Source organism: Sitophilus oryzae, unplaced genomic scaffold (genome assembly GCF_002938485.1).
Source record: "Sitophilus oryzae breed Bouriz unplaced genomic scaffold, Soryzae_2.0 scaffold_1396_pilon_pilon, whole genome shotgun sequence".
NCBI lineage: Eukaryota > Metazoa > Arthropoda > Insecta > Coleoptera > Curculionidae > Sitophilus > Sitophilus oryzae.
Genome location: NW_022146055.1, coordinates 10,367,284 through 10,392,400, shown reverse-complemented (window position 1 = coordinate 10,392,400; position 25,117 = coordinate 10,367,284). Strand labels below are relative to the sequence as shown.

The 25,117-nt window shown below is 30.8% G+C and overlaps 1 protein-coding gene across 1 annotated transcript in view; it reads right to left on the bottom strand.

Annotated features, from left to right (window-relative positions):
* The window catches only part of LOC115875777 (ras-like protein family member 10B), a 59,687-nt gene extending 36,738 nt beyond the window's left edge, over positions 1-22,949 (bottom strand). The window contains exons 1-2 of the mRNA XM_030891281.1: positions 22,946-22,949; positions 21,957-22,129 (exon numbers count right to left, since the gene is read on the bottom strand). Coding sequence (XP_030747141.1) covers positions 21,957-22,129; positions 22,946-22,949 — 177 coding nt within the window. The remainder of the gene's footprint in view (positions 1-21,956; positions 22,130-22,945) is intronic.
* Positions 22,950-25,117: the final 2,168 nt, after the last annotated feature.

The window sequence follows — 25,117 nt, the reverse complement described above, 5'->3', positions numbered from 1 at the left end:
ATACAAATGCTGATGCATTGAGTAGAATAGTTAGCACAACAAATGTCAATTCTATTATTACCAATTATGATAATTTTAAAACACATCTCGAAAGCCATATAATTATTAATTCCAAAGTCAAAGAAAAAAACACAAATCTGTTTGAAACACCACAACTTATACCTATAGTTTTATTTTTGCCAAAATTATTCAACAAAAACGACTTTAAAATTCTAGAAAAAAATAAACAAATTAATACATTTTTAGAACATTACGATAACACAAATCCTTTAGACATGCCGTCAGTTTTTCAGTATCAACAAAATAATTGTAATATATTTCTATTAACAGACAACGAAAATACATTCAGTGATATTAATTATGAAAATATTTGGTCTTGCTTACTAACTTTACGAAATATTATATCCAACGAAAAAACCGAACTATCATTTATAAAATATCATTACAACTCATTAGTCAAATGGGAAATCGTTCTTCCTATGATAAGATATATTTTTAAAGACCTCTATTCAGAAATTACAATATTTAACAACAGTCTTATCAACCCCTCAGATGCTGAAAAAGTTGTATTATTAAATGAAAATCACAATTGTCCATTAGGAGGTCATCAAGGGTCATCCCGCACATATAAAAAATTATCTCAATTATATACATGGAAAGGTATGAAAAAAGACATAAAAGAGTTTATAAAAAAATGTGAACTTTGTCAAAAAAATAAACAGTCTCGAAAAACAAAAATGCCTATGGTAATTACGACCACGGCATCAAAACCGTTCGAAAAATGTTTTTTAGATATAGTTGGACCACTACCAGAAACCGAAAATGGTCACAAATACATATTAACCTTTCAGGATGATTTAACAAAATATATAATTAATATACCTATGAGAAATCAAGAAGCTGTAACTGTAGCGCATCATTTTGTAACGAATATTATATGCATTTACGGAATACCTGACATGCTAGTCACAGATCAGGGGTCAAATTTTTTAAGTGATATTTTTAAAAGTACTTGCAAGTTTTTAAAGATAAAAAAGATCCAAACAACAAGTTATCACCCAGAGTCAAACGGAGCACTAGAACGCTCTCATAAAGTTCTAGAAGAATATTTAAGACACTTCATTAAGACATCTCAAACAGACTGGGATAATTGGATTCCCTATGCAACATTTACATATAATACTACACCTCACACTGCTACACAATTTTCTCCATTTGAACTTTTATTCGGACATATTCCTACATTACCAACATCAGTTAAACAACCACCTAAAGTCAATTATACTTATGATGATTTCATAAACAATCTTAAACAAAAATGTCTTTATGTTGTATTTTTTAGAACAGATTTATTATTAGTTGGCTAGTGTGTTAGTAGGATAGCCATTGGTAGTTACTCAAAATGTAAAGTCGTCAGGTATTAATAATAGGAATTGATCAAAGCATGCATTTATTGTGATATTTATATTGTGAATTTAATTAGCTAAAGAAAACTTATTAAAATGTAAAACATATCAAAAAATAATTACGATAAAAACAGTTATACAGAATATTCGAAATTGGTGACAAACGTATAATTCAGTCAGATAGAGGCAATTTTATTCAACTACAAACCAGTAACACTTGGTTATTTGCAGTTCCTCATCCAGAAACTCTTACGATATCATGTAATAATAAAAAAAATCACGTAGATGTAATACTAAAAAATTGCGGTAGTGTCACTATAGGTAAACAATGTAAAGCTTATAGCGCATCATCAATGCTAATCCCTCATGGAAATACAGTCCAGTCCAATATTTCAAGTGATTTTATTCCACCATTCGACATTAGTGATAATTGTTGCGAAAGGATAAAGGAAGAAAAAATAAACATTAGTGAAATATTTCTCAACGAACATTATAGGAAATTAACAAAGCACATCCCCGAACTTAATGTAGCGAGCCATAAGCTAGAAGATATTGAAAAGTTAGGTGATGAAATTCTAAAAAGGAAACTTGTAAACAATTATACATTTCCAGCATCTGTAATTGCCTATATCTTAGCTCTTCTTGCTATTATTTTTATTATTTATAAATTGTATACAAAATGTACTAACAAGACAGCCTGTTGCGGAATTATTCCAAACTTATGCATTAGAGTTAATCAGTCTGTGGAACCATCTTCTAGAAATAGTGATAGATATGTTGCTCATTATAATCGTAATATTAGCCAAAACTCTGAAAATGTAGGTAACTATGAAAACTCCGAAGAAGAGAATGTTAATTTACAGGCGCCCTCGCGCAGACCCATTGGGTATGTACCATCAAGGCGACCATTAAAAGAAAAATAATTTCCGCATTTGATACATTTTTAAATCTGCAATAGTTATAAAAAAAAATGTTAGTTAAGTTAGAATGTAAGTTAGTTATAATTAGTAGTTAAGACTTGTATAATACTTTTATATATGTACTTTTATTCATTTCCATCTGAGTTATACTAATTAATTATATAAACATTTGTTTTGAGATTTCATATCACTTTCACCTCATGAAAATCTCTCTAAATAAGGGGGAGGTGTTTGAACATACATTTAATATGGTTATATATGTATATGTATATTCTACATAATACTTGTATAAAATATTCAATTTTACACCCATTCTATCAGCTATGCCTAAAGAATTTAAGGTACGAAAAATACCATCAACAATATTATTCTTCTCAGAAAGATGGGTGATGCAAATAAACAGAACCATTACCTTAAGATGAAATTTGGAAGAAATAGTCATAAATAGTTGCATCATTTTAGTTTTCCTTTGTAATTCGTTTACTTTCAGACGCGATATCTGGTTTCTATCTGACTTAAGAAATGGTCATGTTTGTCCCTTTGCTAAACCTGAAAATATTATTAAGAAATATAGGTACGCCCGTGGATTTTTCGGAGGGGGCATTCTCATACAAAGCACGCGGTCACAGAAGGGACCGGGGACATTCATAAAAATTTTTTCATAGACAAATGCCAAATTAGAAGGCCAAATTTATATTTTGTATTAAAAGTTTAAAAATAAAAAGTAATAACAACTTAGTAAGAATTTAATTATAAAAAAAATAAAGAATAACATTCCCAACAAGTGGTGATACGAGTCAAATAGAGAACTACAACATTTGGTGGCAGCGACTACAAGATTGGTGACGACGGTGGTCCAATCCAGGATCACGACAAAGAGTTAAAAAGAGATGGGTACATATAAATATGACAACACGGTTAAGTTTCGTCTATCTTTCTGTTATTTGACTCTATCAGTGGCGTGATGTTTTTTTATCAAAAATTGATTGGGATTGCCTCAGATCAATTTTCCATTATAACTAGTTTTGCCTCTACTTATAACTAACACTATCTAAATACGCTACTGTAAGCATGGCTCAAGGATATATAGAAGAAGGATATTCAACTCCCTATAGCGGGCTATGTAGGAAAATATGCCGTATTTTGTCGAGGAAGACGATTACGTCACGACCAATGAGCGTCGAGTATTTGAAATTGAAAACATATAAATTGACGGTAACCTATGTTTTTTGACTCATTTCACTGACAGATGTGATGAGTGTTTATTATTCTGTAATTGTAGATCCAAACGTTTTTTGAAAAAAATAATGTATTTTAAAAGTTATTTCCTAGAGTTTGGTTTGGCCTTCTATATTTTTAGTATTTGTCTACTAATAAATAATATCTTATTTTGTATTTCGATGTATGGAAATCCGCAAGTTTTGTATCTGAAGCCGCAAAGAAATTTCGCTCTATAGTGAGAAAAATGTTATTATATCTTTTTAGACGTGTAGAATTACAAAATTTCTTATTTCAGATGTTCTAAATGTGAGTGCATGTCAAAAATTTAAATATATACTTGAAATATTATTTCAAGTTATATGCTTTGACATTTTTTGGAAGTAAACAAATATTGAAGAAAGTGTTGTGCCTTCACAGAATTTAAATTGGCATTAGGAATAGATTTCCTTGATTTAGTAATAATATTGCTCATAGAAATTGATAATGTGAAGAATAACAATACAGGAACATAGAATAACAAGAAAGAAATTCTAGCAGCAAGTTAGGTTATGAGATAAATTTTATTTATATAGTTTGTTTAAAGAGTTTAGTTTGAAAAAAAGGTAAAACAATTATTATTGTAAGGTCATATTTAGATAACATATTACAGGATACAGCACAGTAAAAAAGACAAAACATTTAGACCCTTTGAAGAGAGAAATGTTTGCAATGGATATTAATAAATTCTAGCCAATTTGTTATTTTTTGATGTACAATGCAGGCAATATTTCTACCTCTAACACTATTCGCTTAAAAGAAGATGTGGGTATTGTATTTATACCTAGGTAGTTAATGATACATGGAATATATTTCTATATTATTGCAATAACGATGTCTTTTATGTTGTATTTTTTAGAACAGATTTACTGTATTAGTTGGCTAGTGTGTTAGTAGGATAGCCATTGGTAGTTATAAAGTATGGAGATCGTCAGGTATTAATAACTTAGGAATTGATCAAAGCTTATACATTTGAAACAATTAGAAACATAGTGTGGCAACAGCTGTACTCCTTAATGATATTTATATTGTGAGGAACAAGTAGTTAGAGTTTTGGATATTGTTTAATAAACAAATTAATTTGCTTAATGTGTATCTAATTAAAGAACAATGAAAAGTTGAATACCATAGGGGTACGTATGTTATACAAAGAATTTGCATCAACATTTTTTTGGTTATATACTTGTACTGATATTTGTTTCTTGAACTAAAGAATTATACAGTACCTACTACACAATATAATAATCTGCAGCTACATAGGTAGGTAGCTGTTGGTAATTAAATTTTTTATCTAATATAATATCTAACATCAGAAATATTGTTAATTATCAACTATAAACAACTAAGAACTAGAATTATCAACTATAAACACAATATAATATACTGTATCTTAAGCAATATGTAATTATTTAACAATTATTTTTTTTGGGAAATAAAAACTGGTACTAAATTCTTTTTGACTATTTAATTTCTAAGTCACAAATAATGGTGGACAAATAGCAAGAAAATTATACAAGTAAAACATAATTTTAACTTATTTCTCTAATGGAATTTTGGTATTGATCTACTTAGTAGGATATGCAGTTTATCATATTTTTGAATATTTATATTCAATATTGTTCAGGAACAGCCCAATTACTCTGAAAAAAAAATATATGGTCAAATTCTTTGAAAAGAAACTTTTAAAATCAGTAATGATAAGAAAATATATAATTGTTGTATAGCAGAACCAGGGGACACAGAATTAGGGGAATTAACAATAGATTATTAAAAACTGCCTTCTCTTAAAAAAGTAGTATTATATGCACTTAGAAAGACTATAAAGGATATAAGTACACATAGAAAGAAAGTAAGTATCTATACTACTGATCTAGTATCTATACTACTGAGGTATCGTATTCATATATAGTTATATATATATATATATATATATATATATATATATATATATATATATATCTATAACTATATATGAATACGATACCTACAGTATACAATATTACTAGTATAAAAATAACAGCACAGTCGGCACACTTTAAAATAAAAAAGCAGCATAATATTCAAGTAAAATTTTCTCAAAAATATTAGAATATGAAATAAATTGCAACTAAATTTTAATTAATAAACATAAACAAATAAAATTGTCAGTGTTATTAAAACTTTATGCAAATATATGTTACCTTAATACTTTGTCTTTAATCCTACTCTTCTGACATGGCTTTTCAAACTTATGCCCAAATCTCAATTCTTGTTATTAAGAATAATATTTATGAACTTTTGTTTCCATATTAATTTCAATATATTTGAATAAAACTGGAAAAATAATCAATATTGGCACTTGAAATTTTAACTTCTTATGTCCTTAAATTATTTATATTGTGTTATACATAATACTTACATAAATATTCAATTTAAAAATAGATCAGCACTTGAACGAGTGAATATAAAATAGTATATTATCAATTTCTATGAGCAATATTATTACTAAATCAAGGAAATCTATTCCTAATGCCAATTTAAATTCTGTGAAGGCACAACACTTTCTTCAATATTTGTTTACTTCCAAAGGGCAAAGGGTATAACTTGAAATATTTCAAGTATATATTTTAATTTTTGACATTAAGCACTCACATTTAGAACATCGAAATAAGAAATTTTGTTATTCTACGCGTCTAAAAGATATAACATTTTTCTCACTATAGAGCAGAAATTTCTTTGCGGCTTCAGATACAAATTGTTCCATACACCGAAATACAAAATAAGATATTATTTATTAGTAGACAAATACCAGAATAATAGAAGGCCAAAAAGCCTCTAGGAAATAACGCCAAAATAAATTACTTTATTCGATAAAAACGTTTGGACCTTGGATCTATAAATTGATAACAATCTCATCACATTTGTCAGTGAAATGAGTCAAAAAACATAGGTTACCGTCAATTTATATGTTTTCAATTTCAAATACTCGACGCCCATTGGTCGTGACGAAATCGTCTTCCTCGACAAAATACGGCACGTTTTTTTTGGGCCAGTCGAATATCCTTATTCTATATATCCTTGGCATGGCTAAAGGTAAAAAAAAACGTAATGACACTTACCGTCGAAATATCAATTCCTGGTTAGAATTAGAATTAGTCCACCTTTTTACAAACTATGCACTGGCGAACCATCGTAGATAGTTAAAAACTACTTTAAATAGTTTTCTTTGCAATAAACATTAATAATTATTAGCAAGTTGTTGCTAAAAAGGTACAAGAACTTTCAACTACCGGAGAAAACACAACCGCGCGCTGTTAAATACAAGTTGAATGAAAACAAATGAAAACGTCAAATGTCAGCGTAATTCCTAGAGATTTCGACAATTTCGTAGTAAACATGAATCCACAGTGTTGCCGCTAGTTGTCATTGTAATTTCCCTAATATAATTTAATTAGAAAACTAAAAATAATTTCAAAGGTTCCTGGTACAATCTATGTATATTAATTAAAGTTATATATCTATAAAAATATTTAGTTTAACATTTCTATAGGTACCCAAAAAACATTAATAACAATAATAACATTTGGAACTCAAACCGTATTCTATCACATACCGCATAAATGTGTCATCATCGATTTTTGCGGAACATGGTTTGTGATCGCGATAAAATGTAAATTGTTTTGTCTCCCTTTATTTAGATGTCTGGTTCCAACCTCCAACCGTAAACTAGATACCGGAGTATTTTCATTTATGCCTTTCGTTTAAATTCTGTTAAATTTTTAGTTTTAATCATCTGCTGATGATGCTAGCAACATGATTAGCGAGACGCGTCCAGTGCAAAAATAAAGTGTTTTGGTGTATTGTGGTGAATTAGTGTTTTATTTTGCAACAAATCTGTAAAAAATGGACAATATCTATATCGGTATATTAAAAAATAAGATAAAACCCTAGATCATATATACTTACGTGGATAAGTAAATCACTATGGAAATTGTCGCAAACATATCATCGACTTCCATTTATCTTCTTTTTTTGTTGCACGCGGTTCTTCTACTCTGTTTATCTTTGTCGAGGACCTAGCGTCAACGCGACAAATTTGAACATTAATTTTAAAAATTTAATTTGGAAAATGCATATATTTGAACAATAAATTGTATGTTTACGTCCACTCTGTACGAATATCAATATTCTTAGGAAATCTAACCAGAAAGTATGCATGTGGTTTAATATTAATAAACGAACTGAATACTTTACTTGCCTATGAAAAGATAATTTGGGGATCTTTATATTAGAACTTCTACACATCAAACATTTTCTAGTCATTTTTACGAGTATTTAGAAAGTCCAATGAAAAAGAAATAGAAATATAATTGCACAAACTTAAAATTAACTTCTCATTGAAGACACTTGCCATCCTTGGCTATATAAAAGCGGTCGATAAAAGAGTAATTAATACAATTTTTAAAATAAAAAAATAGAATTTCACTAAATTTAAATTGCCCCCCGTATGGTTGAAAACAGCAAATTGATATTTGATTACTTATAGATTACCACCTATATACAAAATGACACGAAGACCTGGAATATGGCGCCCAACTTGATTAGACCTTCTGCGCATGTTGACGCTCATTCTCTATCCCTTCTATTTCTCTGCGGTAAACTAATAGGATTGCTCTATGGAGGGCTTTAAAAGCCTTTTAGCCTCCATAGATTGCTCATCCTCATAAGACGTACGTTCGCCTCTTCCGCGCTTCAGCTGACAGTTGTGACGTCATTGTAGTCCTTGTCATGATAGTGTGTATTATTGGTTGCCTATGGTAAACTTATAAAAATAAGAGCTGAGAAATTTTGAGTTAATTATTTTGTCAATTTTAAATGTGAAAAAGGTGTTTTAAAAGTTTTTAGTGCTATAGAGTGTATAAATACGTCCATTTTGTGTTGTGGATTGTGACAAAGTGAATATTAAGTGCCTACGATATTGTTTATTAATTACTCTGGAAGTACTCTAAAAAGAATGCCTGCAAAAGGTGATGCTGGTAACTGTTGTTCTTAAAAATGCATTATCCGAGTATTTAATACGATTTATACAGTTAATTTTCTATACTGCATACATATAAGGTGTTTAAATAAATAAACTAAATAATAAACGTTTTGCATCCGGCAACCAATAATGCACGTGTGTGTATTATTGGTTGCCGGATAAGGACTAATAACCATGACAAGGACTAGAATGACGTCATACAGCGAGGAGTTTTCGCATGCACCTGGTAGACACTTTTGGCTGAATGAGCAGTCCTATTAGGTTAACTGTTCTTGGGTTTCCATAACATTTGTACTTTATAAACCGTATAAAATTGTGATTATTTTGAAAATACGTGCAACTTTTAATGCGCATGTGCAAAGTAAGGTTCTCGAGAAAGACAAACCTATTGAACATAAGTGCAATAAAGAAGGTTTGAAAATGGCATGTCATGATGTTGGAGACATATTTCTTAATGCTAAACCTATGGCGTTGATTTATCCACGTAAATATATATGATCTAGGGATAAAACACATCTTTTTGTGCAGGATATTATGATATTATAGTGACAATTCGAGAAATTGTATATTCCGCAGTGGAATGCAGTGTCCCGAATATAAAACGATGCGCCTACAAGAGACGGGAAATGCATTCGGCAAAGCAAAACAACTGGGCAATACAGACAAAGAATGCGAGTCGTCGGTGGCGCCATCGGGACCACGTCTCCCTATTTCGCGCAACTGGCTGACCGATCTGAATGCAAAAGGCACCGATTTGGGTCACGTATACAGCGTTCCTGAATCAGGTTTTGCGGGATATGGAACAGGGATGTGCACCTCAATTTTAAATATTAGAAAAATACAATTCCATTTTTTATATCTTTTTTTTGACAAATACAGGTACAGGGTGTCCCATTTTGGTTGAAACCATAACAAGGTATCTTCGTTATTAATGAAGATAGAAGAATACGATTTGCACAAACCTGTCCGACTTTTTATTAAACGGAAGACGCTGTAAATAAATAGCCGTAATAATTCGTTCCTGAGCTACAGGGTCTTTTTGAAAATTTTGCAATTTGGAACACTCTGATATCTCAATTAGGTATAGCTTTTAATGTGAAAGGCATATACAGGGTGTTTCAAGAAACATGTGCCATCTCCTCGTGGGGAGATTCCTCACCTCATCAACATAGGTCCGATTGTGCTTTGTTTCCCAGCTACAGGGTGTTAAAGTCTTAATATTTTTTCGATTTATTATATTTTTCTTCCAAGTACTTTTAGCGTTTCGAATAAAATTTTCAGACATATTTTAAGTCTAAAAAAATGTCGCCATATTTACCAGGGTCTTATTTTTCAGTAATATTATTTAAAAATAATATTCTATTTAAATATTCCAGGGAATATTTTTCTAAAAAGGGCATGTACGCCACTGACTTTATCTTTTGTTAGCGAAATAGTGTAAGCAGTTTAATGTCGATTAAAAGTTGTCTCTTGATATTTTGTCGATTTCGGTCCCCTTGATGAGATAAACGCAATTTTATTAATTTGGCACGATCCAAGTCTAACAGCAACGTTTAAAAAAATTAATATCATTAACTTGAGAAAGTTTTAAATAAGTACTCATTGATTCCTTATTAAACATTATAACCTTATTGTATAGGCAATCAACGGCCTATACAATTTTCATATCAAAAGAAAACATATCAAAAAAGTCAGTGGCGCACATGTTTTTTTTTATAATATTCCAGTGATAACCCATATGCACGTCCCTGATGAATTTATTGATACAAGAAAGAAAATCCAGAAAAGATCCAGTGGTTCTCAAAATTTGAGCAAAAAATCATTTTTTTTTTGGAAATTTTCAAAGTAAAATAACTCCATTATTTTGGACTTATTTGAAAAACGGTAAAGAGAAAATATGTTTCTTTTATCGAGATCTACCACCCCTTAAAATACTTGCACTTATTTCTGGGACACCCTGTATATCTTTCTGAGCATCTGAAATGGAATTGTAAGGATATCGGTTATCCATTTTTTGATAAGGAAAAAACGTGAGTAATCGCGATACTTTAAAACCTCAACTTTTTAATACTTAGCACGCCATAACCTAAGAACTTAAGAATAACTTTAGATATTGAAACTTTTTTTTTAATTTTGATTGGATCTTTTACAATATGTTGAAAAATTCAATAGGGTTGTTTTTTTCAATCATCATTCAATTATTCAAAAATTTAAAACAACCCATCCATTTACTTTTAGTGCATAGCAATTATCAGCAATCGTGTAGCTTTTTTTATTTATAAAGCTTTCGCATACTGTCTGCAAAGAAAATATAGCAGAAATGTTAAGAAAGTTTAAAAAAAAAACTACAATCAATTTATTTCTAATAGATTTCGAGGTATCGATTTTTGAATTCAGAGTTCTAATAGCGCGATCACTGTCGAACACCAACTCAATTCCAATTATTTTTACCAAAAATGCAAGTGTTTCTAACTTACACTTAAAAATGTTATAGGGGAAATTGCAACGACTCGTTAATAAATAAACAAATAAAGTATAACGAGATGTAATGAAATCGTGAAGCTGAACGCATGATGTACATCTCTCCCTAGAACTTTAACTTTGTGCACAGTTTCTCGGTTTATTTCATACGTTTGGCAGCGTGTTTACTGTTCTCTCTTTGTTCAGGATATTATAAATACATTGTACTCTTCTTACATAGGGAAATATCGACCCAAGACTAACCTTTGCCAGCCCTTAGTATGAAATGCGCGTCTTATTACAACAAATTATCATATAAATTATTTTACATCCATTCCATTTAGAAATGCTAGTATATCATAATTAGATATGGGTTACTTATCGCATTAAATAAAATAGAACATTTGTTTAGTAATTGTTGAAACACAAAAGAAGATTAACAATGACTAGACTGACAAACTCGGTATTGTAATACTGTTTTCGCATTGCGGGTAGACCAATTAAGGTCGTGCATTCAGCGTGGTTGCTATTTAGCTGTTAACTAGAACTAATAGTGTACTTATAAACCTGCAAGTAATTCGGAATTTGTTTTTTTAACTCTAGGTTGCAATTTCTATTGTAAATTGTAGATTCTTTTTGTCAATACATTCAAACCTGCGGAATTAATTCTTTAAAACAAACGCTATTGAAAAACGAAGACGTAATTGGAAGGAGTAATAATAATAATAATATAATAAGTACCTATACAAGGCATTGTAGTAATATGGTTATAAAATTTCACATAAATTGTGTCTCATCCTGGTATTCGTTAAGTTTCTTGGATATTTGTTTTGGGTATTTATTTTTTTAACAGATAAATTAGCATTAGTAATAATCTAAAAAAATATTACAGTTCAACACCTTTAATTAAGAATTAACAAACATTAAATTTTCTTCAAACAGATGTGATCATTAATGCAATAAAACCTTTATTTTGACGTAAAGGAACTAACTTCAGAAACCGGAGTAATAAAATTTAACGATTTTTCAATGAAAACAAGCTATCTAAAATGTCCAAAAAAGCTGGGAAAATATACAAGTAAACTTAATATCTGACATAAACGCATTTTGGATATAAAACTGTTGAATTAATTAAATTATAAAGTTTAAGAAATGACCTCTGAACTGTTCTTCAAACATTGCCTTCCTTTTTTACACTTGAAATATTTTCCTTCAAGTTTTTAAAGAGATTCCTTGGTTGTATGTGTTAGTAAAAAACCGAGATAGATATATGTAAGGTAACGGGGATCATATGATTTGCACGAATATTTGCATTATGGAGTGCTAGGGGGTGAAATTTGACCAATCGAGAGGGTATTTGTATCGTTCATGCTAGCCTTTAATTGGCTATATAGTGTGATATAGAGTTAATGAGGGGCCAAGTTAAAGAAAATTGGATAAAATGGAGAGAGATCTTCCAGCCTCGATTTCAAGAGTACATCAGCCGGAGACAAGCTCCTCGACAATGAAGGACACGGAGGGCCAAACCCCAACCGTAGAAGGGTATATTCCACTCCTCGGAGGATGAACAGCTGTTGTCAGAGGAGGATGGGAAATCCCCTTTCCCCTTTACAACAGCAAGATCCCCATGTATGATGACTCTTTTGTCAAAGAGATTGTATTATGAGTTAACCCAAGAAAAGGGGACACATTTAACTCCCTTCCATTCAATCTACATCATCCCTTCCACTCATTCTACTTCTTACGGTTATCACGTTGTCACGTCTATGTGACTTTTTTTTTGGTTGGAGGGGAAAATCTGGCATAAGACACCACGACTGGTGTTTAGTTGTCGAGGTAGTGCCGGATTCTTACCGACTAAAAAACCGCCTCCTTTTACTTCACTGCTCACGCATTACTTCATTGCAGTAGCTGTATAAAAACTACTTTAAATCATTGTCTCTTTCTCTCTCACTATGTCCCTCATTATGTTTGTCACATCTTGGTATTCTTGTTCAGTTCCTACCAGTCTTTCTACTACCTCATTAATATAAAAAAATCTGCATATTGTTCTAAAGTATTCTCTTTTTCTTTCATTCAATCGATCGGAGATACTTGAACAAAGAATGTTCTACATCCTCTTCTTCCTGGCATTGGTTGCACACAGGGGAGTTTGCTCTTTCTCTTATATACAGATACTTTCCAAAGCAACTATGCCCCGATAATGCCTGGGTGAGATAGTAGTCCACCTCACCACAGGGTCGATCCAGTCACTTCTTCACATTTGGAATCAGTCTGAACGTTCATCTTCCCTGTGTCTATTTTTCCTGCCACCTGGTTATCAGTAAGTCCCTGGCTATTCTCTTAACTGTACCGCTGTACACTTCTCTCTCTTTTATTAGGAGATCTATAGGAGGAATTCCAGATATGACCCCAACTCCTTCTCCTGATATGGTTTTATATGCACTACTCACCCTTATACATAATGCTCTTTGCACTCTAAAAAGTATCTGCAAACGTTTGCGGTTCTCAACTATTTTGTGCCATACCGGTGCGGCATATAGAATTTGTATGCACAACGCTTGTCAGGATCCGTCTTTTGGATGACCTAGAACCTCGGATATTTGGCATCAACGACGATAGCGCCGCGCCGTAACCGTTATCTGCTTTAGCGGCAATTTTGCCTAACATTCTCTTCAAAAGTTAACTTGCTGTCTAGCCATACCTCCAGATATTTCAATGCCTTACTCGGTCCGACTTTAGACCCCAAAATTTGAAAAGATATGGGAGTCACCTTCCTTAGTGTTGTCAATACTACAACCTCTGTTTTATGTGGTGCCAACTGTAGTTGATGTTCCATCATCCAGTGTGTTATTTTTGCTAGAGCGGCGTTTCCCAAATTCATTACTGTTTCCCCATTATGTGCCGTTACAACCATAGAACGTTCTTGTGGGACACCTTTACTAATAGTAAACTCTTGCGTCTGCCTGTCTGCTTCTAGGATTAGGTTCCTGCCACTTAGGTAAGATTGGCATGGTCTTTGTGACCTAGGCTTTGTCTTTCGAGTTAATCTTCTTTAATCCAAACATAGGTCGTTTTATAGACTTTTGTTTTACCTAGATTCTTCTACCTCACATGAGATAGTTAGTTCTCCCTGATGTCCAAATTTTACAACCCTTTGTGATGTATGGAAGTATCAACTGGCTGAAAAGTATTTTCGTTAGCCCCTTAGAGTTCTAATATAAAGTTAATAGAATTCCAACCAAATTTATAACCAATCCAAAATAATGTACAAGAGTTGCGTATTTGTAGTAATTTACTACAATTCCAGTATGATATAAATGACTGTAATTTCGTGAGAGTTTGTTGTAATTCAGCTCATGTTTTCTATTATTGGATTAACTACTTTGTACATGAATTTTAGCAAAATAAAACACTCATTCATCACAATACACCAAAACACGTTACTATTGCACTAGACGAGCGTTTCTCTAACCATATTAGCATCATTAGCATTTGATTAAAATTTTGAATATTATTTCATATTTAAACCTTTTTCATTTTTGATTTTAGCTTCACAAAGCTGTAAGCGAAGCACTTTTGTATAGAGATAAATTGTGTCTAACAAGTAACATTTTAAGTTCCTTTAGGTTATATATTCTCAAGGTGAGTTATATTAAGGTTTAATAAATGTCTCATTGGTATCTTACCGTGTTTTGATTTATATAAGTGTAGCGTTGGTTACTTATCACTAATAGTAACCTTGAAACGTTGTTTATCACTTTCCTTATAAAACTAGAGGTTCTTGTTACTAAAGGTTTCATAATAAGGTTTTATAAAGGTATTCACATCTGTTTTATATTACTTCTGGTATTAGGTGTTATAAAGGTACGCAAGATATACACTATATAATTAAAGGTGTTATTAAGAAACAATATGTAACCAATAATACTACAAGTTATATAATTGTTCCCTCAAATCGTTTTTTTTGCACCTTTCAAATGTTTGCATGCTTTATATAACCTGTAGTTACCGAATATCAAACCTAATGACATAACCTCAAATTTTTAATATAATCAAAACAAATAATATATTAGCAAGCAAAGCAATTCAGTATTATAATGAATAATAAAAAAAATAAACTGGACAAAACACAAAAATACATCTACGTTCAAAAGAAAGGTTCTTCAGAATTTTTTAAAAAATAGGAATAATCCAAACCTCATTCAAACTACATATTGAAAGCCAACATGCAAATTTACCATCCACAAGCAGAGATCAGGATCAACCTGAGATATTTCCAACAGAAAGTTGCCAAAACGATCAGGAACAGGAAGATGCCTGGTTAAGGCATTTTCTAACATAAGAGAATGAGCCTTGCGCTTTAACATTACACATTCTGCACTTAAAGAGCTTTTTTCTATAGTCAATTCATTCATAACTCTTCTACCAAAGTACCAAAGGACCCTAGGACTCTTTTGCAAACTCCTACCATTTTAAATATAGATCAAATTGAACCAAAACAGTATTATTTCAATTTTATGAGGTTATGTTTTGTTTTCTGCACATTTTCTGTCAAATTGCTGTAATGTCAAACTTCGTTCGCAGGGAGTCGCTACAGTCGACACCACGGGTTATATAAAGGTTTTCTGGGTGACTAAAAGTAGCCATAAACACCCCGGCATTTATAATGGTGATTTGTATCACCTTTAGTTGTATAAAACACTAAAATTGGTGTTTTATATAACCCAAACTCATTTACGCAGCCTTAAGTAACCAAATTTATATAGTGGCTGATGAGTATGTTATAGACCCTAAAGTAATATATAGCGCTTTAAATATAATGGACGCCATTATTATTGATGTCTTCATTTCTGGCTACAATGAGTATTTCTAAGATAACGTTGAAAACTGGTACAAAACTAAATTTTGGCCAATTGCCAGTTATTTCTATGTAATAAAAAAGTCGTATGTTCTATTATTTATATTAATAAATTTGACTTTCATTACAAAAATTTTACCATATTTTTTTTGTTTATAAAAAAATCTATTAAATAATTCTGCTTTTGGGGGCGCATGTGTTTTTTGGAGGTAAAATTGATTTTCACACAGTAAATTTAATATCGCATATGTATTTAGTACTCTGTCTAGGCTCAATAGATTTTATTAAGCCAGTAATTTCTATAAAGTCATTTGCATAACGCAAACGCTTTTGTAGGCTATGACAGGGATGGCATCATTTTGTCTCTTGTGTCTGGTCTGGATTATCTGCGTAGGACAACTTGGAGCAATAAGATCATATCTGCTTTTTATGTTAAAAAAGAGGCAAATATTAAAGTAGTTAGACAGAAAGAAACAAGTTTATTTTCAAAAAACGCGCATGCGCGATATTTCTATGGAGGTAATCTCTGGGAACCTTCTCAACACCACTATATAACTATTATATACCCTTTTTCAGTTTTATAGCGGTAACTCGATAGGATATATAAAGGTGTTGAGAAAGTTTTCAGGACTTTGGTTGCACACCTTGAGTGTTGAGGATTACCACAGGAACAGTTTTAAAAGGCACCGTTTAGGGCATATAAGTGTTATATAATGGTTACCAATAACTCACGACAACCATTCTAGATGCCTTTAGGTTGTATAATATGGTGTTGGGAAGTTTCCTAATACACTTATAAAACAAAAAATGTTTCTTGGGAATGAACCTACTTTAATTCCAAAAATACGTTGTAGTTGTTTGTCGACGCAATATTGAGATACCCTATATAATGCCAATCTTTCCCCCCCCCCCCAAAAATATAAAAGATTTAATAAACTAAATCGGCTAAAATTAAATCTAAACGTGAGCTAAATACTTAAAGCCGAGTTTAGACGACCTTACAGTCGACCAATATTTTTCTCAGTCTACTACGCTACAGAGCTTGCTGTTATTAAACTTCCAGTTTGAATTGTCTGATTCTGTGTTTATTTAGGTTTCTTGCTAGTATCAAGGGAATTATATTAAATATACTTTCAACACGAGTTTGTCAGTTTATGCTGGGAATTATAAAGCTCTGGAAAGGCTGCGCTTAGTACTATTAGTCTTTGAAATAAAGTTTAGGGATAAATTTATTTAAATTAGATAAGATTTATACATATAAGTAATACATATTTATTCTAATGCAAAATTGCAGTTTATAGATACATAGGTATTTTTAGGGTATTCGAAATATTAATTTGTACTTTACATCAAAATTTCGAGTTAAAAAATTAAGGCAGAATTTTTTTAGCAAATTAGATATATTTTTTTAAGCTCTTGTCTATATGAATAACAAGCCAAATTTAGTATGTTTAATTTCTACTGGTGACACTCTCTGATGGTTATTAAATGTTCCTGTATCGACTGTTAAATGCGTATACCGGGTACCTCTCAAAAGCTGCTCACCTCTATAACTTGATTTTTTTTTTCAGAAAAAAAACGAGATTTGGTATGTTTGTATATGACATAAATTAGGATTGATTGACGTATTCATTTGTTTGGTTTGGACGACGACGCACCCGGTATTGAATCCACAAATTAAAATTTATAATAGTAGGTTAAAGCGTGGTGCTGGTAACTCTTAATATAACTAACAGCTCTACTATAGCAATTTGTTTGTAGTATACTCCCAAGGAAAGTAAAAAATGAAGGAGACAGACATTATTATAATAATTATTATTATATTTTTATCAATATATAAAGTATCAAACGCTCCAGTTTATGAAAGATTTTAAGAAGCGTTCTGAAAGCACTCGAAACTTTTCAGCTTCTGATCTAGATGATAAAAAATTCTGATTATTTTTATTCTCCCTATAAAATATCGCCATAATTTTTAATTCATAAAAAGGAGGAAGGCAAATATTAGCGTCGTGAAAAAATACAGTTAGATTATTTTTGGATGGAGTATAACTTTATGCTTTTAAAAAGCCGCTAACCATTTTTTCTAACTAAGAGAGAAAGGGAGAGAGAATTGGTATATTTAAATATTTCATATGATTCATTTTTTGGAAAAAATAGCGATAATACGAGAAAATACTACTCTACAAAATTTCGAAATATACATCAGCTTCAATAATAATCTCCGAAATGGAGTGTTATTTGATTTTGTATCCTTTTATATGGTTGCAATATAAAAGCTACATCAAATAACTATTCAACGTATAATTAAAACGCTGGAAATGACATGAAGTAAATAACATTTCATAAAAGAGATGATTACATTTTTATTTTCTAAATACACAGATTCAAAAGTTTTGCATCACTCAATGCTAAAACCCGAATTGGATAAAACAATATATTTTTTTAATAAAAAATATCATAGTTACAATATTATAGTATATTTTTGAAAAGTAAAAAGAAAAGTTTTGCGCTATAAAGTTTCTTTTCGATTAATATATCTTTCTGCATCTAACCAAAAGAGATTTCGATAATGTTGACGTGGGTTGGATCAATAAAAACTTTCGGTAGGAAGATAGAATAAAATAAAAGCTGTAAACAGTTTTACATATACTCATAAGTTTATTTTAGAACCAAGATATCTAAAAGTTTTCTAGAAATAATCATAAAATGCGGTTTATTACATTACATTATTTACTATTAATATTGTTAATACCTAAAAATACTGTTAATAAACGTTAATGAAAAATAAGAATGTGCTGTATTTTCACCAAACCAATACTAATTTAATATTTTTGGTCCTTTATATTAATATATTAACTACAAATGGCGTATGCTGACGTAGCATTTAAAACATTTAAACCAAATTGGAAACATTTTTTCAGGCTTGTTCACGACTATTCAAAATGATTTAATCGGTTGTATTTCAGAACACGTCGCAGAAATAATAGACCCACAATAAAAAAAAACGCGCGTTAAATTATTTGGTGCAAGTGGACGATACAACTTCTATTACAGAAAAACTTGAGAAATTCTATTGCAGAAAAGCTTCACTGTGCTGTTTCAATTCGATATGTTAATAAAAGCGGCGAAGTCAAAAAAACTGCTTTGCGAATTTTATTTTATGAAATATTAGATAACATTGTTACAGATTTCTAAATAAGGTTTGCAGATATGTTCTAATTAGTTGTATTTATATCTTGCCTATTCACAGAAATTTAAAGAATCCAGTAAAAATAATAATTGCAGATTTTCTACCATAAAGATCAATTTAAAAATTAAACGAAGAATCGATTATAAAATAATTTAAGAAGAATAATACTGGATATATATTTCCAGAGACTTCGAACTGTTTATTTTGATTGTTACTATACCATTTAGAAGTACTTCGGTTGAGAGACATTTTTCATGTTTGAAACGCATTAAAAATTACAATACAAATTCAATGAAAAATAAACGTTTATCGTCACTTCTTGCCTTACTTTCAATCTAAAAAGATCTTTTTACAGCTCTTCAATAATCTGATGATTTTACTGATACAATATTGAATAAATTTCCTTTATTAAGAGACCAACGCATCAATTTAATATATAAAACATAATTATTCTTTCCTTTTTCTTTAGTAAATATTTTTATTAGTACATTTATTCTTTATGTTTTTAATTGTTAAGTGCATGCCTATCATAACATCAAATATTATGCAAAATTTATGTCAGTTTTATTTCTGTTCTGTTTTTTGCCCAAGAGAAACTTTTATTAAGGTAAACCACGTTAAACAGGGTGAGTCTAATTATTACTTAGGTATTTTAATATTCGACAACAAGCAAAGATTCAACATTTATTCAGACCGGTTAGAGGTAGGAAGAGGTGGAATATATTGTGCTTAATAGTCTGCTTAGTCGTTACTTTACCGCACGTTAACGTACGTTTGGCGCACGATTACTCTCACCAAAATTCTTATTGCCTTTGTCTGCGGCATGCTGCTCGTTGTGCCTTTCTGATTTTTACTATACTTTAATCTACCGAAATGGTGGCCAGCACCGATTTTTTATTTTCGAAATATTGACGTCGCGGAGCCTGAAACACTCCATGTCAGCATTTGTGAAGGTTCTTAATAACGTTGCAACACAAAACTGTGCAACCAACTGGTTGAGATTTTGATGACAACGGTAAAATACTAGAGAAAAATCATTGGGCAGCTTTGATAAAAATTACTGTGGAAAATGCCACAAGAAACGTAAAACCGAGAATATTTGCGAAACCGTTAAACATTTTGCAATACTCTAAATAAAATATGTTTATTCTTAAATTTTCTAACAAAAAATTATATACAGGGTGTTTCCTTAAAAAAACGATGAAAAATTGTTTTATTTTTTATTTTAAGTCTGGCGTAGAATTTTGAACATCTTGTATGATTTAAAATTACGATATTTATAGCACTTACACAGACCATCTAAAGTAAATACCTAATACAGTTTTGATTTCAGGACAGTTCTTGTATTTTTAATATATTTTTTTAAGAACGGCTGAAAGATATATTATTTATTTATTTATTAATATCTCTGAAACTATCGTAAAAATATATTTACTCATATCTTAGAATTATCTAAAGTGATCTGAAAAGAGGCCAAAAATGGATTAATATACAGGGTGTTGTATTTAAAAAAATATCCCGATTTACTCAAACTTTTTAGAGCAACTCTGAAGTTAAAATAGTTTCCTGAAATACATCCTAGTACATATTTTAGGTTTGCACTTAAAAAAACAAAATTCGCAAGTGTTTTATTTTAGAAGCTACAGATACCTAACGCACTATTGCCAGACCCTGTTTAACAATGCCTTAAAAAGTTAACTATATAATAGTATACCGGGTGCGTCACGAAAGTGGCTCACCCCTAAAACTTTTTTATTTTTTCAAATAAAAAAACGAGATTTGGTATGTTAGTATATGACATAAATTAGGATTGATTGACACATTCAATTGTTTTCGGTCACTTCCGGTTTCAAGGGAAATGACTACAACTTTTAATTTTTAAATGACACCATCGATATTTTTTTACTTTATTCGATAGAAAATGCGACACTTTGAATAGAATGACATATCATATGTCAACTTTTGACGTTTTCGCATATGGTTTATTTAAAATTATAACAATTTGACTTGAAATACCAAGTGTGTGGTATCAAATTATTCGTAAAAAAAATCTTTTTCCAAATATGCTAATGATCCACCCTCGTTCCATTTGAAAAAATTCAGATTTGATCAAAAATACGATATCTATATATCTTTTAACCGGCCAGGACAAGACACTAAAAACATTAGACGATCAAATCTATTTTTCGAAGGCTAGATTGAAATTTAAAATACAATTTGTTTTTGAGTGAATATGTCAAAAGTTGACATATGAAATATTTTCAGAGCTGGTAGATCGCGATAAAAGAAACATATTTTCTCTTTACCATTTTTCAAATAGGTCCAAAATAATCGAGTTATTTAAGTTTGGAAATTTAAAAAAAAATTTTTTTTGGAATAATTTTGAGGGCCACCGGATTTTTTCTGTATTTGCATCCCTTTTAGTGCCGTAACCATGGAGTAAAGCTGTAACTATGGCAATATCAAAGATTAAGAAATTATACCGTGGGAAAATTTACGGTGAACAGGCAGTTTTAAAAATTTTTCAAAAAATATGCAAGGAAATTTAAAAGAAAATGCACGATTTTCAATGTCTTTTTTTTTGCGAAAAAAACCTCACAGACGTGTTCTTGGGGTCGAAATATACCACCCCTGAAAATATTTGCACTTATTTAAGACTCACCCTGTAAAGCAGTTTTACAACTACCCACACTAGTTTTACACTAACCCGCAAAAAACTAGTCCTGCTTAAAAAAAGGCACATAACGACGTCTGTGACTCCTTGCCAACATTAATATTACAGAAAGTTGTGTCAGCCAGTTAGGGGTTAAATACAAACAACTACAGTATACAAACCTACTACCTGTATTATGCTGGTCTTTCCCACGGCGGGTGCTCCCAACAATATAATTTTGATAAGGTCCATGTACTCCGGACTAGTCTCCACCGGGGAGCAAGTTTCTTCTTTGACATCGGCTGTTGATGAGGCATTCTGTTGGTGATGCTGACGTCGTTCGAGAAAATCCAGATCCAACTCTAAAAACAAGCAAGAAAATCATTAACGCACTCATAATAAAAAAAACATTAATATATTATAGTATAATATATTAATATTAGAGCAGTGACGTAGGGAGGAAGTGGCGGGCCCGTGTTCAAAAATTTTATGACCCATTGCCCCCCAGTAATTTTTTTTAAATATTTTAGTAAAAAGGGAAACATTTTATATTATTATAATATACAGGGTGTTTAAAAAAACATGTGCCATCTCTCGTGGGACGATTTCTTTTGTAAAAACACGATTTATTTTTTATAACGACGTAGGTCCGATTTTGCTTTGTTTCGTAGCTACAGGGTGTTAAAGTCTTAAAAATCTTTCGATTAATTACAATTTTCTTCCAAATATTTTTAGTGAGTGGAATGAAATTTTGGGGGTAAAAATTACTATAAGTGCTACATATTTTAATGCTCAAAAAGTTTCCATAAATTTATCAGGGACGTGCATATGGACTATCAATGAAATATTTTTCAAAAAAAACATCATGTGCACCATTGACTTTTTTATTTTGATAGCAAAAGAAAAAGTCGTTTTATGCCAATTAAAAGTTATCTGATATATTGTCGAATTCGGCCTCCTTGATGAGATTTATTAATCACAATTTTATCAAATTAAAATTAACAAATTATATATTTTACCTAATTTAATAGTAAATATTATTACTATTAGTTATTATTACTATTAAACCAACTTACAGCAATTTATAATAAAAAATAATGGTATTTAACATAATTACAAAAAACTTAATTTTAAAAAGTTTTAACATCCTGTAGCTCCAAAAGTGTGCATTTTCATACCCATGTTTATAGGAACTTTTTTTCATATTTTTTGATGAGGAATTAATGAGTACATTTAATAAAACTTTTGCAAGTTAATGATATTAAAATTGTTTAAAGGTTGCTATTAGCCTTGGATCAAGTAAATTAATAAAATTGCGTTTATCTCAGCAAGGAGGCCGAAACCGACAAAATATCAAGAGACAACATTTAACCGGTATTAAACTGCATACATAATTTCGCTAACAAGAGAAAATAAGTCAGTGGTGTACATGCTATTTTTAGAAAAATATTCCAGTGATAACCCATATTTAGCACGTCCCTGGTAAATATGGCAACACTTTTTTAGCTTTAAAATATCTCGCATTTATAGTAACTTTTACCCTCAAAATTTCATTTGAAAAACTAAAGGTACCTACTTGAAAGAAAATTATAATATATCGAAAAAATATTTAGACTTTAACACCCTGTAGCTACGAAACAAAGTAGAATCGGACCTATGTCGATATGAAAAATTAATCTTATTTTTACGTGAGGAATCTCCTTACGAGAGATGGCCCATGTTTTTTGAAAAACCCTGTATATTTTTCTAAAAGAAAATCAATTGCTATATTTTAATCCCATAAAGGTTAATTCTCACTATACCTTCCATATCCGTTCCGTATTTTTTATGGTATTGACGCTGTACGTAAACTTTCGTTCCGTATCAGTTCCATACTTTTTATTGTACAATTTATATCATTACGAAAGATTTATTTTAAAAATTTGTATCTTTTGAAAATGGCAATAGATTTAATTAAGAGGTGAAAGAATACATAAATATTAGCAAAATATTAACCACTAGCTCGGTAGAAATGTAAGAACTTGACAACGCTGTTTCCGATACGCTTCAGTTCGTCCGCCAAAAAATGTATATAAGGAAATGATATTGAACGGAAGGGAAACGGAACGGATAGTGTGCATTGTCCTATTCATTTACCTGATATAATATATTTTATGTAAACGAAAGGGAAACGGAAGGGAGCTGATATGGAAGGTATAGTGAGAATCAACCTTAAAACATAAAATAAGTAAAAAAATAATTATTAAATACCAACATTTTTTGGAAATTTTACTGAAATGTCTTCAAGATATTTGTTCTGAATACAGAGGTTCTGAAGCTATTGCAATTTTGCGTCGAAATAGCTGGAAAGAACGGATTTCTTTAAAATTTTAAAGTTAGTTATTTTCCACTTCCTATACAGGGTGACGCCTCTCATACGCCGCGGAGGCTCCAAAGAGAACGGCAGTTTGTATTGAAATGAAACTTTGTGAGCATATGTAGGTTAGTTCAGAGCAGTTTTTAAAAATATAGAGAGTTCTACAGGGTGTCTCCAAAAAACGTTACATATCAAAGTTGTGTTTTTTGTGATGGAACACCCTATATATTAATTGATTTTCGGATTTTGGGAGAAAAATAAAGGTAAGTTATTTAAGAGAAGTATATGACTAAAATGTAAGGTTTTTGACATATTTCACATTTTCTAGAAATAAAGAACAATTTTTAAATTACAATAAAAGCTACCTAAATTGGAATTTACCCGGTTTAGCCTAATATGTAGCTAAATTAACTATTGTACTTTAAATTGAATTAAAACTTGATCCAAAAAGTTATACAGGGTGAGACAAAATTAATATTGAACATTGGTCACCTTTAAAAGCATGTTACTCTTTTATTTTAAATGGAACACACAGTATATTACTCCGATATCCATGTCTCTTCAAAATACTATTAAGGTTGCCTACCCCTCAAACAAAGATTTTCCTAGATATTTTCATTTACATGATTTGATCTGAATAGATCTTTATTATTTGATAAAATCTAGGTGGCTGTGATATGTCTGACGTTACTTCAACATAGCCCTCTAATTAGTCCAACTTTAACAACTAGTAATAATTTTGTCAGTTAAACATGCATTCACCAATTAACAGAATACTTAAGTGCTCCTGATTTTATCTAGTCTGGGATTTTTTATGGGGATATGTTAGAGATAGTGTTTACAAAACTGGACAACTATTGTCGACAACATAAGATAAATTAGTAGCTGCTTTTCGAGATAGAACTCCACATATTCCTTTTAAAATGAAAAGATCTTTTTGAAAAGACAATCATTTTATGCAGTTAAAAGGAAAGGAAGCATTTTGAGCATTTGG